Source organism: Bos javanicus, chromosome 28 (genome assembly GCF_032452875.1).
Source record: "Bos javanicus breed banteng chromosome 28, ARS-OSU_banteng_1.0, whole genome shotgun sequence".
Taxonomy (NCBI): domain Eukaryota; kingdom Metazoa; phylum Chordata; class Mammalia; order Artiodactyla; family Bovidae; genus Bos; species Bos javanicus.
In genome coordinates this window covers 40,704,149-40,717,621 of record NC_083895.1, presented here as the reverse complement: position 1 = coordinate 40,717,621, position 13,473 = coordinate 40,704,149, and the positions used below count along the sequence as shown (strand labels likewise).

At 52.5% G+C, this 13,473-nt stretch overlaps 1 protein-coding gene across 1 annotated transcript; it reads left to right on the top strand.

Annotated features, from left to right (window-relative positions):
* Positions 1–1,736: 1,736 nt before the first annotated feature.
* On the top strand, positions 1,737–13,372 carry LRIT1 (leucine rich repeat, Ig-like and transmembrane domains 1). The gene is made up of 4 exons (XM_061405530.1): positions 1,737–2,077; positions 6,300–6,766; positions 10,661–10,966; positions 12,399–13,372. The coding sequence occupies exons 1-4, from the start codon at positions 1,956–1,958 to the stop codon at positions 13,370–13,372; spliced, it is 1,869 nt and encodes a 622-aa protein (XP_061261514.1). The 5' UTR covers positions 1,737–1,955.
* The last annotated feature ends 101 nt before the right edge of the window (positions 13,373–13,473 follow it).

Here is a 13,473-nt window from a genome sequence, read left to right as displayed (position 1 = left end):
GCTAATGTTTACTGAGCGCTCGCCCAGGGCCTGGTACTGTGCTAAATGATCTTACGATGATGCCTGCAACATCTCCAAGAATTAGATACCATCATCCTTTTAGTGTCATGTGAGGAAACTGAGGCTCAGTGCAGTTAAGAATTGGCCTGAAGTCATACACCGATTCACAGATGGAGCTGGAACAGAAGCCCAATCTCCTACCCCTACAGCTCCCTGTCAAGCAGTTCATTTTATTCTGGAAGTGTTCATTCCCCATGTCCTTCCTCTTGTTGATCCTCGCTTGTATCCAAGCCTAACAACACTCAGGGCTGAGCTGACCCTCCACGTCTTTCTGGAAGCCTTCCTTGATAACCCTGTTACCACAGAATCCTCCCTGCCCTTCCTGATTTCTATCTTGCATTACTGTAACCAGAAGCACAAGTCAGATTTTTTTTTTCATGCCTGCAAGATCACAAAAGACTTCAGGGGAGAAGAGAAAGCAGGACAGGGCCAGGAATCAAGGGTACAGTTTGGGTAGGCAAAAGAGAGAAGGAAAGGCATCCCCAACAGAAGAAAAGCCAGAGATGTGGGAATGGGCAGGGCTGGCTTTTTGGTTTAGGGAGGAGGAGTTACAGGTGGAAAACACTGAGAAAATCATATTGGCTGAACTGGAAGAGAGGAAGGAATGGGAACCAACAGTGCCTGGAAGCCAATGTTGTCACAACAGGCACAGACCTTCTGTGTGTGTACTGGGGCCCCAGCTATCTGCCTTGGTCACACCTCACTGATGGAGGCCTGTCTAGGCCCATGGGCAAGGGGGCTGAGGAGCCTTCTGGAAAAGCCATCAGAGCCAGGTAGGGCATGCCTGGCCAGAGAGCAAAGCCTTGGAGTCAAATGTGAAGAATGGATGAGTGAAAGGCGCTGTTGATGGTGGGATGAGGTTGAGGGTGGGATGAGGCCAATCAGTAGAAATCGACAGATCCTTCTCTAAGAGCTCTGGGGGGTCCTGCTCTGGGACCCTCCTCAGAGAGAGAAAACTAGAGGTGAGGGGCACTCGCTACCCTCAGGCCGAGATACCTCGTGCTTTGCCATTGGTGGTAATGCCCATAAGGCTCAGGTGGCAGTGATCTGAGACTGTGTCCACGGGGTGTTCAGGGTGGTGGGCTGGGAGAGTTCATGAGCCCTTGGGAGGCACCTCTGTGGTCACCCCCAAATATCTGAATATACCCAGCTCGTCCTTGGAAGCACCAGGGGAGCAGGGTGCTTACTACTCCCAAGAAGCCTCTGTTCCCACAGGCTGTCAAGGTCTGAGAAATGTGGCTTGTTTAATTTTCGTAAGCACCCTGAGCAGAGTAACGTTACTTCCCATTGATAGATGAGGACACAGAGGCCACGAGAGGCCATGTAACTTGTCCTAGATCACAGCCTATGAATGGAAGAGCTGAGATTTGAACCTGGCTGACCTTGCCTGGAGCTTGGGCTCTTTCTAATGCCTTCACAGCCTTCATCTCACTGACTTTTCACTATGAGATAGTGTCACTGAGAGAATTTCCAGGTTCTGTCTTCATCTCCTTTGAGCCCAGGCACCCTGCAGGGTCTGTGCAGTCACAGCCTGGCTGACATGCAGTGGCTTTGCAGGTGGGCAGCCCTGCCGGTCAGTCCAGCAGCCCCCTGCCCCTCTGGGTGACCGCCCACCTCTGGCTGTGCCCTGCGTGCTCTGGGCCTGTGGTTGCTGCCATGAAAGGGGATCCCCCACCCCCATCTTCAGGACTGGGTGATTCCAGGAAGCAATAAGCTGCTGAGTGCTGTGGCCAGGGCTCCCCTCCCTAATCCCCAGCCTGTCTGTGTTTATCCGATGGCTTCAAGTGGGGGTGTGGGCAGACGATGAGCAGTAGGCAGCTGCTGGGTTTGCTGGGCTGGCAGGACAGAGCAGTGAGGGACAGGCCCCTGCCTGGGCTACAGAGGAGCCAGGAGCCATGAGGGTGGTGGTGGGCATGCTCTGGCTCCTGGCCCTCGGAGGGCCCCCACAGGCCCAGGGTGCCTGCCCCTCTCAATGCAGCTGCAGCCTCCACGTCCTGAGCGATGGCAGCAAAGCCAGGTATGGCACCAGGTGTGCGGGGTGGGTAGCTCAGCCCCCAAGGCTCTCCCAGCTAGTCTGGGCTGTGAGGGGTTGGATGCAGGGTCCTAGGACCACAGTTGGGTGAACCCTCCATTTCCTTGGTCACCAAGATCCGAGGGTCTTATGGGCTGGTCTGTGCCTCATTTTCTTCCAGTCAGCAGGTTGCGCCTCTACCCTGGGGATGGGGTGGGGGTACCAGGTACCTATCTATACACAGGGGGCAGGGGTGGGGCACAGGGGTGCCAGCTCCAGGAAATCCTTCCTGAATCTTCTGCCAGGATCCTGAGAGAAGAACCCTCCTTCAGGGCACAGGAAACCACCCTGTCACTTGCTTCTTCTCCTTCCTTCCTGCCCCCGACTATCCCCTCGCTATCTCCCCAGCTCCTTCTTCCCCAAGACTCTTTCATTCTCTTTCCTCACTTCCTGGGGATACCCAATCATATCCCAGGTATTTACCACCCCACCCATGATGGGACCACCTGCTCCCTCATGCTTTTCCCACTTAGGGCCCCCTCTGGCCCACTTATCCAGCCTTGACCCCATTCTATGGGCTCTCAGAAAGGCCAGGAGTGCCCATTCCATTGCAAGCAAGGACCCTCCCATCCTCAGCCTCTTCTTTGACTTTTCCCATTTTCTATCTGAGCCTGGAGAGCACTTCCATCTTCTCCTCTGCCCTCTTCTGGAATGTTCCCAAGGCCCCCATAGTTTGTGGACCCTTGCTCTTCCCCTGTGGCTCATTCCCTGTCTCTCTTTGGCAATCTTTAAACTATCTTTTCTCTGACCTCTTCAGCACTCCATTAATGACTGCTGCCATTTCCCACTTTGCTCAAGGATTTCAGTCCCTGGCTTAGGGTCTTTCTTACCATCTTTCTAACCTTCTGGAATTTCATCCTCCCTTTCTCCCTTGTCTTAGATGAGGGTTGAGGAGCCACTGATGGTTTCTGATCAGGGCAGCCATGTTATCAGTACAAGTCTTTCAATGATGTTACCAGTGGGTGTCAGGCTGATTGGGTGTGATGGGAGGTAGAGAATGGAGAGGCACCCCCAAGAAAGGATACCCCATGTGGTCTGAAGAACAGGAAGAGCTCCATATTCAGCCCAAGTCTGTGATGCTCCAACTCAGAGGTAAGGATTTTCTCCCCAAGGGAAGTCAGGGCTGAGCCCTGAGCAGGCCAGGAAATACCTTATGGCCACGGACAGGGGTTTCCCAGGTGGCGTTAGTGATAAAGAACCTGCCTGCCAATGCAGGGGACATAAGAGATGCTGGTTTGATCTCTGAGTCAGGAAGATCCCCTGGAGAAGGGAATGGTAACTCACTCTAGTATTCTTGCCTGGAAAATCTCTAGGACAGGAGGGCCTGGCAGCTACAGTCCATGGGATTGCAAAGGGTCAGACATGACTGAAGTGAATTAGCACACAAGAACAGTGTGACCAGGGTGACAAAGACCCTCCCTTGCAACCCACAGAGAGTCCAGGGCTCAAAGTCACACAGCATCGGTGGCAGAGCTGCTCCTAGAACTCAGAGCTGCAGTTTTACTTCTAGAATCCTTCTTACCTGGTGATGCTGCCATGAGCAAGGACCAAGGAAGGCTTCTGACAGCAAGCTGGCTTTAGGATGGAAATGAAATTCCAAGGGCAGTTTCCAGGGCCCATACAGTCAGCCAATGGTCAGCCCAGTTCAGTCACTCAGTCGTGTCTGACTCTTTGTGACCCCATGAACCGCAGCACGCCAGGCCTCCCTGTCCATCACCAACTCCCAGAGTCCACCCAAACCCATGTCCATCGAATCGGTGATGCCATCCAGGCATCTTATCCTCTGTCATCCCCTTCTCCTCCTGCCCTCAATCTTTCCTAGCATCAGGGTATTTTCAAATGAGTCAGCTCTTCGCATCAGGTGGCCAAAGTATTAGAGTTTTAGCTTCAACATTAGTCCTTCCAATGAACACCCAGGATTGATCTCCTTTAGGATGGACTGGTTGGATCTCCTTGCAGTCCAAGGGACTCTCAAGAGTCTTGCCTCCTCTAAAGCCAGAGCTCTCACCAGCTTCTCACCTGCCGAGAAGTCCCACATCTAATAGGCACCAGGCCATCTGCATAGTGTTTTATGAGGGGACATGAGGCCATGAAAGGCTGTAGAGGATCCTGAGGTCCCCAGTGGCCACAGGCACAGACGGCACAGTCAGACCAAGGCTGCTTTGGTATCTCAGATGCCTTCGGGCCTCTTGGAGGGCCCAGTTTTCACATCTGAGTGCCTGGTGAGCCTGCCTGTGCTCCATGCTCCCCGATCACGAAAAGATCGTGTGCACTTATGGGTCCCTGTGGTTTCCTGGGAGGAGGGTGAGTCTGGGCATCTGGAAAGATGTGCCCACGTCCTCTGTGCCTTTTCACCCCACCAGGAGCCATGCTGTTGGCCTGTATTGGGCTCTTTTGGTTTCTTCCATCCCTTCCTTGACTGTTTTCTCCCCCTTCCAACACGTTCCCCCATCAACTCCCTTCCTTCTACCTACATCCAGACCTCCCTCCCTGCAACACCCAAGCTTCCATTACCTTGAAGATATCATTGCCTCCAATGCTTTTTTTCTTTGCTAAATTATAAGCTGTATGGGGACAGGGGCTGTGAGTCTGCTGTTCTGAATTTCCACTATACTCATCGCTCAGTAGGGGTTCCATGTACATCTGAAGAATGAATAGAGTGGGTGGAAGTAACTGGGCCTTTTGTGGGCACATTGACAATAACGAGCTAAGCCCAGACTTTTGAGTACTGTGTGTGAGTTAAGCTGAAGGATGCCGGTGGAGCCTGTGTGTGTGTGTGGTGCTGGGAAGGATGATATGAGCAATGTGTTAGGACATTACAAGAGTACAACCTCTCTTAGTATAACTACCAATACCCCACCCCCCCACCCCCCACCTCCTGCAGTGTGAGCAGAGACGTCCTCCGGATGAAACGGGGGCTGCACAAGGGCTGGATCCCTCAGGCCCAGCCTCCACGTTTTATTCCCTTAAGCATCTTCCCCTTCACCATACGTGGGTGTGCTGCTCTCAGTGATAGTGTATAGCAGAGCCCTGACTTGGAGGCTCCTCCAGAGTGTGGTTGCCTGGAGAATCCCAGGGACGGGGGAGCCTGGTGGGCTGCCGTCTATGGGGTCGCGCAGAGTCGGACACGACTGAAGCGACTTAGCAGCAGCAGCAGCCAGAGTGGGGACTGCCTCCTGCTCTCTCTCTATCCTCAGCTTTAGGGTCAAACTTGATAGAATGAGGTTTAAGAAGTCACTGTCTGGGCAGAAGGAGCATGGGAAGGAGCTGGTCAGACTGACCTGATGTACTTGCAGTGCTAGATGCAGAAACTTACAACACCGGTCAACAGGAATTGGGTTTCTACGGGTAACAGATATTGCAGAAGTGGTACACATATGACCTCATTAAAACCCCCAAACTATCCTCTGAGGAGGAGTCTATTATTCTGGGGAAACGGAGGAAAAGAGAGGTTATATAACATACTCAAGGGCACACAGCCAGCAAGCAAAGACAGAGCCCAGAGGTGGATCTACCTGTGAGACTGCAAAGTTCCAGCTAAACACCTTGATCATCTCAAGGTCCCTCAGAGTCAGGAGGGTCTTGAGGCGTCTCTACTATGGTTTCCACATCTGATACCATTGCTATATGAGATCAGATCAGATCAGTCGCTCAGTCCTGTCCGACTCTTTGCGACCCCATGAATCGCAGCACGCCAGGCCTCCCTGTCCATCACCAACTCCCGGAGTTCACTCAGACTCACGTCCATCGAGTCAGATGCCATCCAGCCATCTCATCCTCTGTCATCCCCTTCTCCTCCTGCCCTCAATCCCTCCCAGCATCAGAGTCTTTTCCAATGAGTCAACTCTTCGCATGAGGTGGCCGAAATACTGGAGTTTCAGCTTTAGTATCATTCCTTCCAAAGAAATCCCAGGGCTGATCTTCTTCAGAAAAGGCAATGCAGTCACAAACTGAGCTATAATTTAACAAAGAAACCCTTTCAATTCATAGATGCAATGTGACAGTACACGAGACAGTCTCAGGATTTCTAAATACTATTCATTCTTCGTGCGCTGCAGGAGGTATGGGCTGTAAGGGGACGTAGCAATTCAAGCTTGAAGTCCTTCAGGCAGGTGACTGGGCCCCCTCCACAGAACCTTTGCTGAAATACTCCCATTTCTGTGCCCAGGACAGTGGTGTGCAACGACCCGGACATGACTCTGCCCCCAGCATCTGTCCCTCCGGACACCTCCAAACTGCGCCTGGAGCGGACAGCCATTCGCAGGGTGCCCGGGGACGCCTTCAAGACGCTGGGCCGCCTGGAGCAGCTGTGGCTGCCCTACAACACCCTTTGCGAGCTCAGTGCCCTGATGCTCAGGGGCCTGCGCCGCCTGCGCGAGCTGCGCATGCCCGGGAACCGCCTGGCCGCCTTCCCCTGGGCGGCGCTCAGGGACGCCCCCCAGCTGCGGCTGCTGGACCTGCAGGCGAACCGCCTCTCTGCTGTGCCGCCGGAGGCCGCGCGCTTCCTGGGGAACCTCACTTTCCTCGACCTCTCCAGCAACCAGCTGCTGAGGCTCCCGCAGGAGCTGCTCGCCACTTGGATCCACCTGCACACCGGGCCCTTCCTTCCCGGTCACCATGCCAGGTTGGTCCTAGGTAAGAAATGGCATCTCTTAAGAAGCACACATTGACAAGGTAGGGTTAAGAGCTCAAGCTCGCAGCCAGACTGCTTCAGTTCACATCCCAGCTCTGAACTTTCCCCTTGTCCCAGGAGGGTTGGGGAACCCTGGTGGAGTCTTGGGGAGTGGGTGAGGACTATCATCAGAGAGACAGATGTCCCCTAAACATGCTTTGGCTCATGTGGGGTCCAGCATTGGGGGCTGGAGCAATCTTAGAGTGGTTCAGGGCAGCTCCTGCCCTGAGGCCAGGGAATGTCTCTCAAACGGAAAATTTAGACACCTCACTTCCCTGGAAGTGGGGCAGGGAACAGCAAAGCCCATTCTAACTCTATGTACTTTACAGATTTTCTTACCTAGTAAAGAACACTGTATAGGGTAGTACTTACATGGAAAGAAATTGTTTATTTGAAAATCAAATTTGAATGCCCTTTAAATATATAAAGAAAGCTGAGCACCGAAGAACTGATGCTTTTCAACTGTAGTGTTGGAGAAGACTCTTGCGACCAGTCCATCCTAAAGGAAGATCAGTCCTGGGTGTTTGTTGGAAGGACTGATGTTGAAGCTGAAACTCCAATACTTTGGCCACCTGATGCGAAGAGCTGACTCACTGGAAAAGACCCTGATGCTGGGAAAGATTGAGGGCAGGAGAAGAAGGACATAACAGAGGATGAGGTGGTTAGATGGCATCACCGACTTGATGGACATGAGTTTGGGTAGGCTCCGGGAGTTGGTGATGGACAGGGAGGCCTGGCGTGCTGCAGTTCATGGGGTTGCAAAGAGTCGGACACAACTGAGTGACTGAACTGAACTGAACTAAATATATATAAATATGTGTGTGTGTGTGTGTGTGTGTGTGTAGTGCCCTCTTCTGATTATAATTCCTTCTCCCTCTCCTAAAAGGTAGCCATTATGTTTATTTGCATGTTCCCTCTCTTCTACAATATATTCACATACACATGCATAAACATACATACATGCACATAGAAACTTTAGGAATATTTCATCACATTATACATAAAAAACAGCACTTTTCCACCCAGCAATAAGTCTTGGAGGCCTTTGTACGTTACCACAAGTGGATCAACTTCATTGTTTTTAAGCTTTGGCATAATATTCCATCATAAAGTTATTATTGTTGATGCTTAGTTGCTAGTTATGTCCAACTCTCTGCAACCCCGTGGACTGTAGCCCACCAGGCTCCTCTGTCCATGGAATTCTCCAAATAAGTTGCCATTTCCTTCTCTGGGGGATCTTCCGACTCAGGGGTCAAGCCCAAGGCTCCTGCTGAGTCTCTTGTATTGCAGGCAGATTCCTTGCCACTGAGCCACGGAGGAAGCCCACCAAACAGTTATACTGCAGTTTATCTGGCCATTCCTCCTTTTACAGCCCTTTACATTGTTTCCCTTATTTTGTTAATACCTGTGGTGCCGCAGAGAGCATTCTTGACAATGCATCCTTGTGCACGGAGACAAGTGTTTCTCTAGAATAGGAAGAGAGAAGTGGAATTTCTGGGTCCATGGAGTGCACAAGTTAGATGTTTTCATATCGACCATGGTCTCTAATGTGCCAGTTCTTACCCACCACCCACCCCCCACACCCATGTGTATGTTTGCTCAGAAAGGTTATTTGAGGAACTCAGCCAGCCAATGTGTGGGCTCCATTCTAGCTGTGAGCATACAGCAGTGAGCAAGATGGATGGACATCTTTTCCTGCATGAGGCTAACGATCAAAGTGGTCAGAATGTTCAACTTTTGCCAATCTGACTGGTGAAAGTTTCACTCTCCCTGCACTTTGCCATTTGTATTTATTCTTTGGGGATTCTGTCGTAACAAGTGAAGTCAGAGAGCTGACTACCAGAGCTGGGGAGTGAGGACTCTTGGGATGCAGATGTATCATAAAATGCATTTAGCCAGTGACACAGGACAGCAGTCACCAGGATGGAATGAGGTTGGGGGGTGGGAAATAAACTAGCACCTTCTAACCAGTGCTCTGAAGGGCCTCAGAGTCATGGGTATACAAGCTTGTGTGAATTCACCTGACGTTTTCCCCTCCAAATAGATCAAGTACATCTATGTAAATATATTAGATGCTATTGGTTCAGTTTAGTTCAGTTCAGTTCATTCGCTCAGTCGTGTCCGACTCTTTGCGACCCCATGAATCGCAGCACGCCAGGCCTCCCTGTCCATCACCAACTCCCGGAGTTCACTCAGACTCACATCCATCGAGTCAGTGATAACATCCAGCCATCTCATCCTCTGTCGTCCCCTTCTCCTCCTGCCCCCAAGCCCTCCCAGCATCAGAGTCTTTTCCAATGAGTCAACTCTTCACATGAGGTGGCCAAAGTACTGGAGTTTCAGCTTTAGCATCATTCATTCCAAAGAACACCCAGGGCTGATCTCCTTTAGGATGGACTGGTTGGATCTCCTTGCAGTCCAAGGGACTCTCAAGAGTCTTCTCCAACACCGCAGTTCAAAAGCATCAATTCTTTGGCGCTCAGCTTTCTTCACAGTCCAACTCTCACATCCATACATGACCACAGGAAAAACCATAGCCTTGACTAGACGGACCTTTGTTGGCAAAGTAATGTCTCTGCTTTTCAATATACTATCTAGGTTGGTCATAACTTTTCTTCCAAGGAGTAAGCGTCTTTTAATTTCATGGCTACTGGTTAGACACTATCAAATTCAATAACAATCAGGGGAGGACAGAAGGACATCACATTAAATGATTCATTTTGTATTTGAGAAATTTAAACATATGAAAAGGAATTGTGTTTTAGGATTGAGGACACATTATACCTCTCTATATATTGGAGGTTCTTTGACAGGGTGGGTGCAGTGACCTGCATTCAGCTCTATGCTGCTGCTAAGTCACTTCAGTCGTGTCCGACTCTGTGCGACCCCATAGACGGCAGCCCACCAGGCTCCCCGTCCCTGGGATTCTCCAGGCAAGAACACTGGAGTGGGTTGCCATTTCCCTCTCCAATGTATGAAAGTGAAAGGTGAAAGTGAAGTCGCGGAGTCATGTCCGACTCCTAGCGACCCCATGGACTGCAGCCTACCAGGCTCCTCCGAAAGATGTTCAATTTTAAAGTAAAGAGGGCTGAGGATATAACATAGGATTTGATTTCCTGTCATCCTCACTCTTGTCTTTTTGAGCCTGTGTCAAAGGGATCATGGCTCAGAACATCCACCCTCTTTGCTGGAGTGATGCTCAAAGCACACTTATACTGGGGGGACAGGTGTCAAGGGTTGGGGTCATGAAGCATTTCTATGAAGAGATTTTGGCATATTTCAGGTTTTGCGGAAATACCCACTGCCTGGCCAGGAGCCTGAGAGGATCAGCCCAGCAGCGGCAGTGGTAACTGGCAATTTTGCCCACATGCTGTCCTGCTGACACGTGCGTGTTAAGTCACTTCGGTTGTGTCTGATTCTTTGGGATGCTATGAACTATAGCTTGCTGGGCTCCTGGGTCCATGCATGATGCTGTCCCACTCACCCAGTGCTTAATATGATTTACCTTTATTTATATTTATAGCCACCTAGAAAAGGGAGCAATGCTATCATTCTATTTTATTTATTTATTATAAAAAATTTTTGGCCACACATGTGGGACCTTAGTTCCCCGCCAGGGATTGAACCCATGTCCCCTGCATTGAAAGCATGGAGCCTTAACCACTGGACTGCCAGGGAATTCCCAATGCTGTCATTCTAGATGAAGAACCAGACTTAAGGCTGTATAGCTAGTGAGGCAAGGAGCTGGGCCTGGAGGTCAGTTCTGCTGACTCTGAGCTCATGACATACCAGGGGCGCTGGATCTGGGGATCTGAATACCTTAGGCTTACCTCTTGCCTTCCCTCTCACCCCTGCAGGGCTGCAGGACAACCCCTGGGTGTGTGACTGCCGACTCTACGACCTGGTCCATTTCCTAGAAGGCTGGGCTCCAAACCTGGCTTTCATAGAGGCCAGGCTGAGGTGTGCCAGCCCACGTAGCCTGGCTGGAGTGGTCTTCAGCCAGCTGGAACTCAGGAAGTGCCAGAGTCCGGAGCTCCATCCGGGGATGACCAGCATCAGGTCGCCTTTGGGCAGCAGAGTATTGCTACGTTGTGGGGCCACTGGGGTCCCCGGGCCAGAGATGAGCTGGAGTAGGGCCAACGGGCACCCTCTCAATGGCACAGGTATGTGACCTACAGGGCCCACTGTGGTGAGATCCCAGACTAGGATGGGTGGGTCAACAGGCGGGGAGGGGGTTCAGGTTTCCCAGGAGGAGGGATAAGGAAGGCTCTTTACTCCCGTCCTGTCTGAATGGAGTTGGAGGGCTCCACCCAGAGGTGGGCATGGGGGCAGTGGCTTCAGTGATGACAGTGGCACTCAACCTGTTCTGTCTTATTCCACCAGCCACAGACTGGTGGATTCTCGGGGCCCACCCGAGAGGAACAAAACACTGGCTTTGGGGTAGAAAGTGCTCTCTTCTACATTGTAAATATGAAGCCAGTATCACTAGGAGTAATTAAATGTTAGGAGTTACCATCTACTGAGTTCTTTATGTGTTAAATGTATTATGTACATAACGTCACTGAACTTTAAAGAACAACCTGATTATCTTTCTATTTTGTATATAAGTAAATTGAGGCCCTGAGGGGCTAAATGCTTGGTGTATACCACACAGCTCCTAAGGAGGAACTGGGGCTCCTTAGCCTGTGCCCTTTTTGCTATGTAGACAGGGATGGTTCATCCCTGGCACTGAGTGGAGGGAGGGGGTTTGCAGGCATCACAGCCCACCTACATGCAGAAAGAGGATGGAGGAGGCATCATTTTTTGGCCTCTGACCAGAACACCTCCCATCCCTCCCAGCTTTCTTCTCTGTTTCCCTCAACTATGTTGGCAAGTGTTGTTCTAGGACTGCGGGTTTGAAATCAATGTACCAACAAAACTGTGGAGGAGTTCCACTCACCTAAAACAGAAAAGTTGGAGATGCCTTGGTGGAAGTGGCAGTGGGCCGGGCAGGGGTGTGCAGAGCACTTGCAGCTGGGCCTCTGCCTCAGGTGCACCCAAACCCCCATCCCCAAAACATCAGCCCACCTCCTCTGAGGGGTCAGCTCTTCAGAACTCAGGTCCCTGAAAGACAGCCCTGGAACATCTCAGATCTACATGGCTGATCATTCTTACACTCTACCCCAGTCTGAAAAGTGAACGTGAAGTCGCTCAGTCGTGTCCAACTCTTTGCAACCCCATGAACTGTAGCCTACCAGGCTCCTCCTGTCTGTCCATGGGATTTTCCAGGCAAGAGGACTGGAGTAGGTTGCCATTTCCTTCTCCAGGGGTATCTCCCCGACCCAGGGATCGAACCCGGGTCTCCCACACTGTAGGCAGACGCTTTTACCGTCTGAGCCACCAGGGAAGTCCATGCCCCAGTCTGGGTCTCCCCAAATTTAATCCCAGCTGATCTCCATTCCCTTGGCCAATCTAAGAAAAGTTCAATAAGGCCCAGTCTTTTCTCGGGTGTTGGGCAGAATGTACACAATCCAGGGGCTGTGAACTTGGCTGGAAATAGGCTTGGGCAGATGGGGCTGTTCATTCTCCGTCATGTGTCTCTCTTCCCCCTTGCAGTGCACCAGGAAGTCTCCAGTGACGGCACGAGCTGGGCTCTACTGGGCCTGCCTGCCGTGTCCCAAGTGGACTCAGGAGACTACATCTGTCAGGCCAAGAACTTCCTGGGAGCCTCTGAGACGCTTATCTCCCTGGTCGTCACGGAGCCCCAGACGTCCACGGAACGCAGTGGGGGCCCAGGGGCGCGGTGGGCAAGCACGGGCGAGGGGGCGGAAGCCGCAGCGTATAACAAGATGGTGGCCAGACACGTTCCCCACGTCCCTGAGCCTGGCGTCCCGGCCACCGGGCCCCCCGTGCCCAATGCGAAGGAGCAGCTGTTCCTCCAGCACTTCCAGATGAGAGCCCCGGAAGAGCACTCGGACGTGCCGGCCGGCTCTCACGAGGCCCAGACGGTGAGCTCCCTCAAGGTGGTGGGGGACACTTACCAGAGCGTGACCTTGGTGTGGAAGGCCCCCCAGGCTGGGAACACAACTGCCTTGAGCGTCCTCTACGCGGTCTTTGGGAAGCGCGACATGCGGCGGGTGCTGGTGCCGCCCGGGAAGACCAGCGCCACCATCCGCGGGCTGGTGCCCAAGGTCAAGTACGTGGCGTGCGTCTGCGTGCGGGGCCTGGTGCCCCGGAAGGAGCAGTGCGTCATCTTCTCCACCGACGAGGTGGTGGACGCCGAGGCCACGCAGCGGCTCATCAACGTGGTGGTGATCAGCGTGGCCGCCGTCATCGCCCTGCCGCTCACGCTGCTCGTCTGCTGCGGTGCCGTCCGGAGGCGCTGGCGCAAGTGCCGCGCCCCGGGCTCCGCCGAGGCCACAGGTGCCTACGTCAACCTGGAGAGGCTGGGCCACAGCGAGGACGGCTCGGAGGATCTGTCGCAGCACAGCCTCAGTGAGGCCGACAGACTCCTCTCTGCTCGCTCCAGCCTGGACTCTCAGGCCGTGGGCATCAGGGCCAGCAGACGGATCAACGAATACTTCTGCTGAGGGCCGTGCTTTCCCCTCCCTGCACACAGCTGCCTACACTCCTGCGCCTATCCCCTTCTTCTCCCACACGCTCACTCTGACACCTGAGTCCATGCTCACCC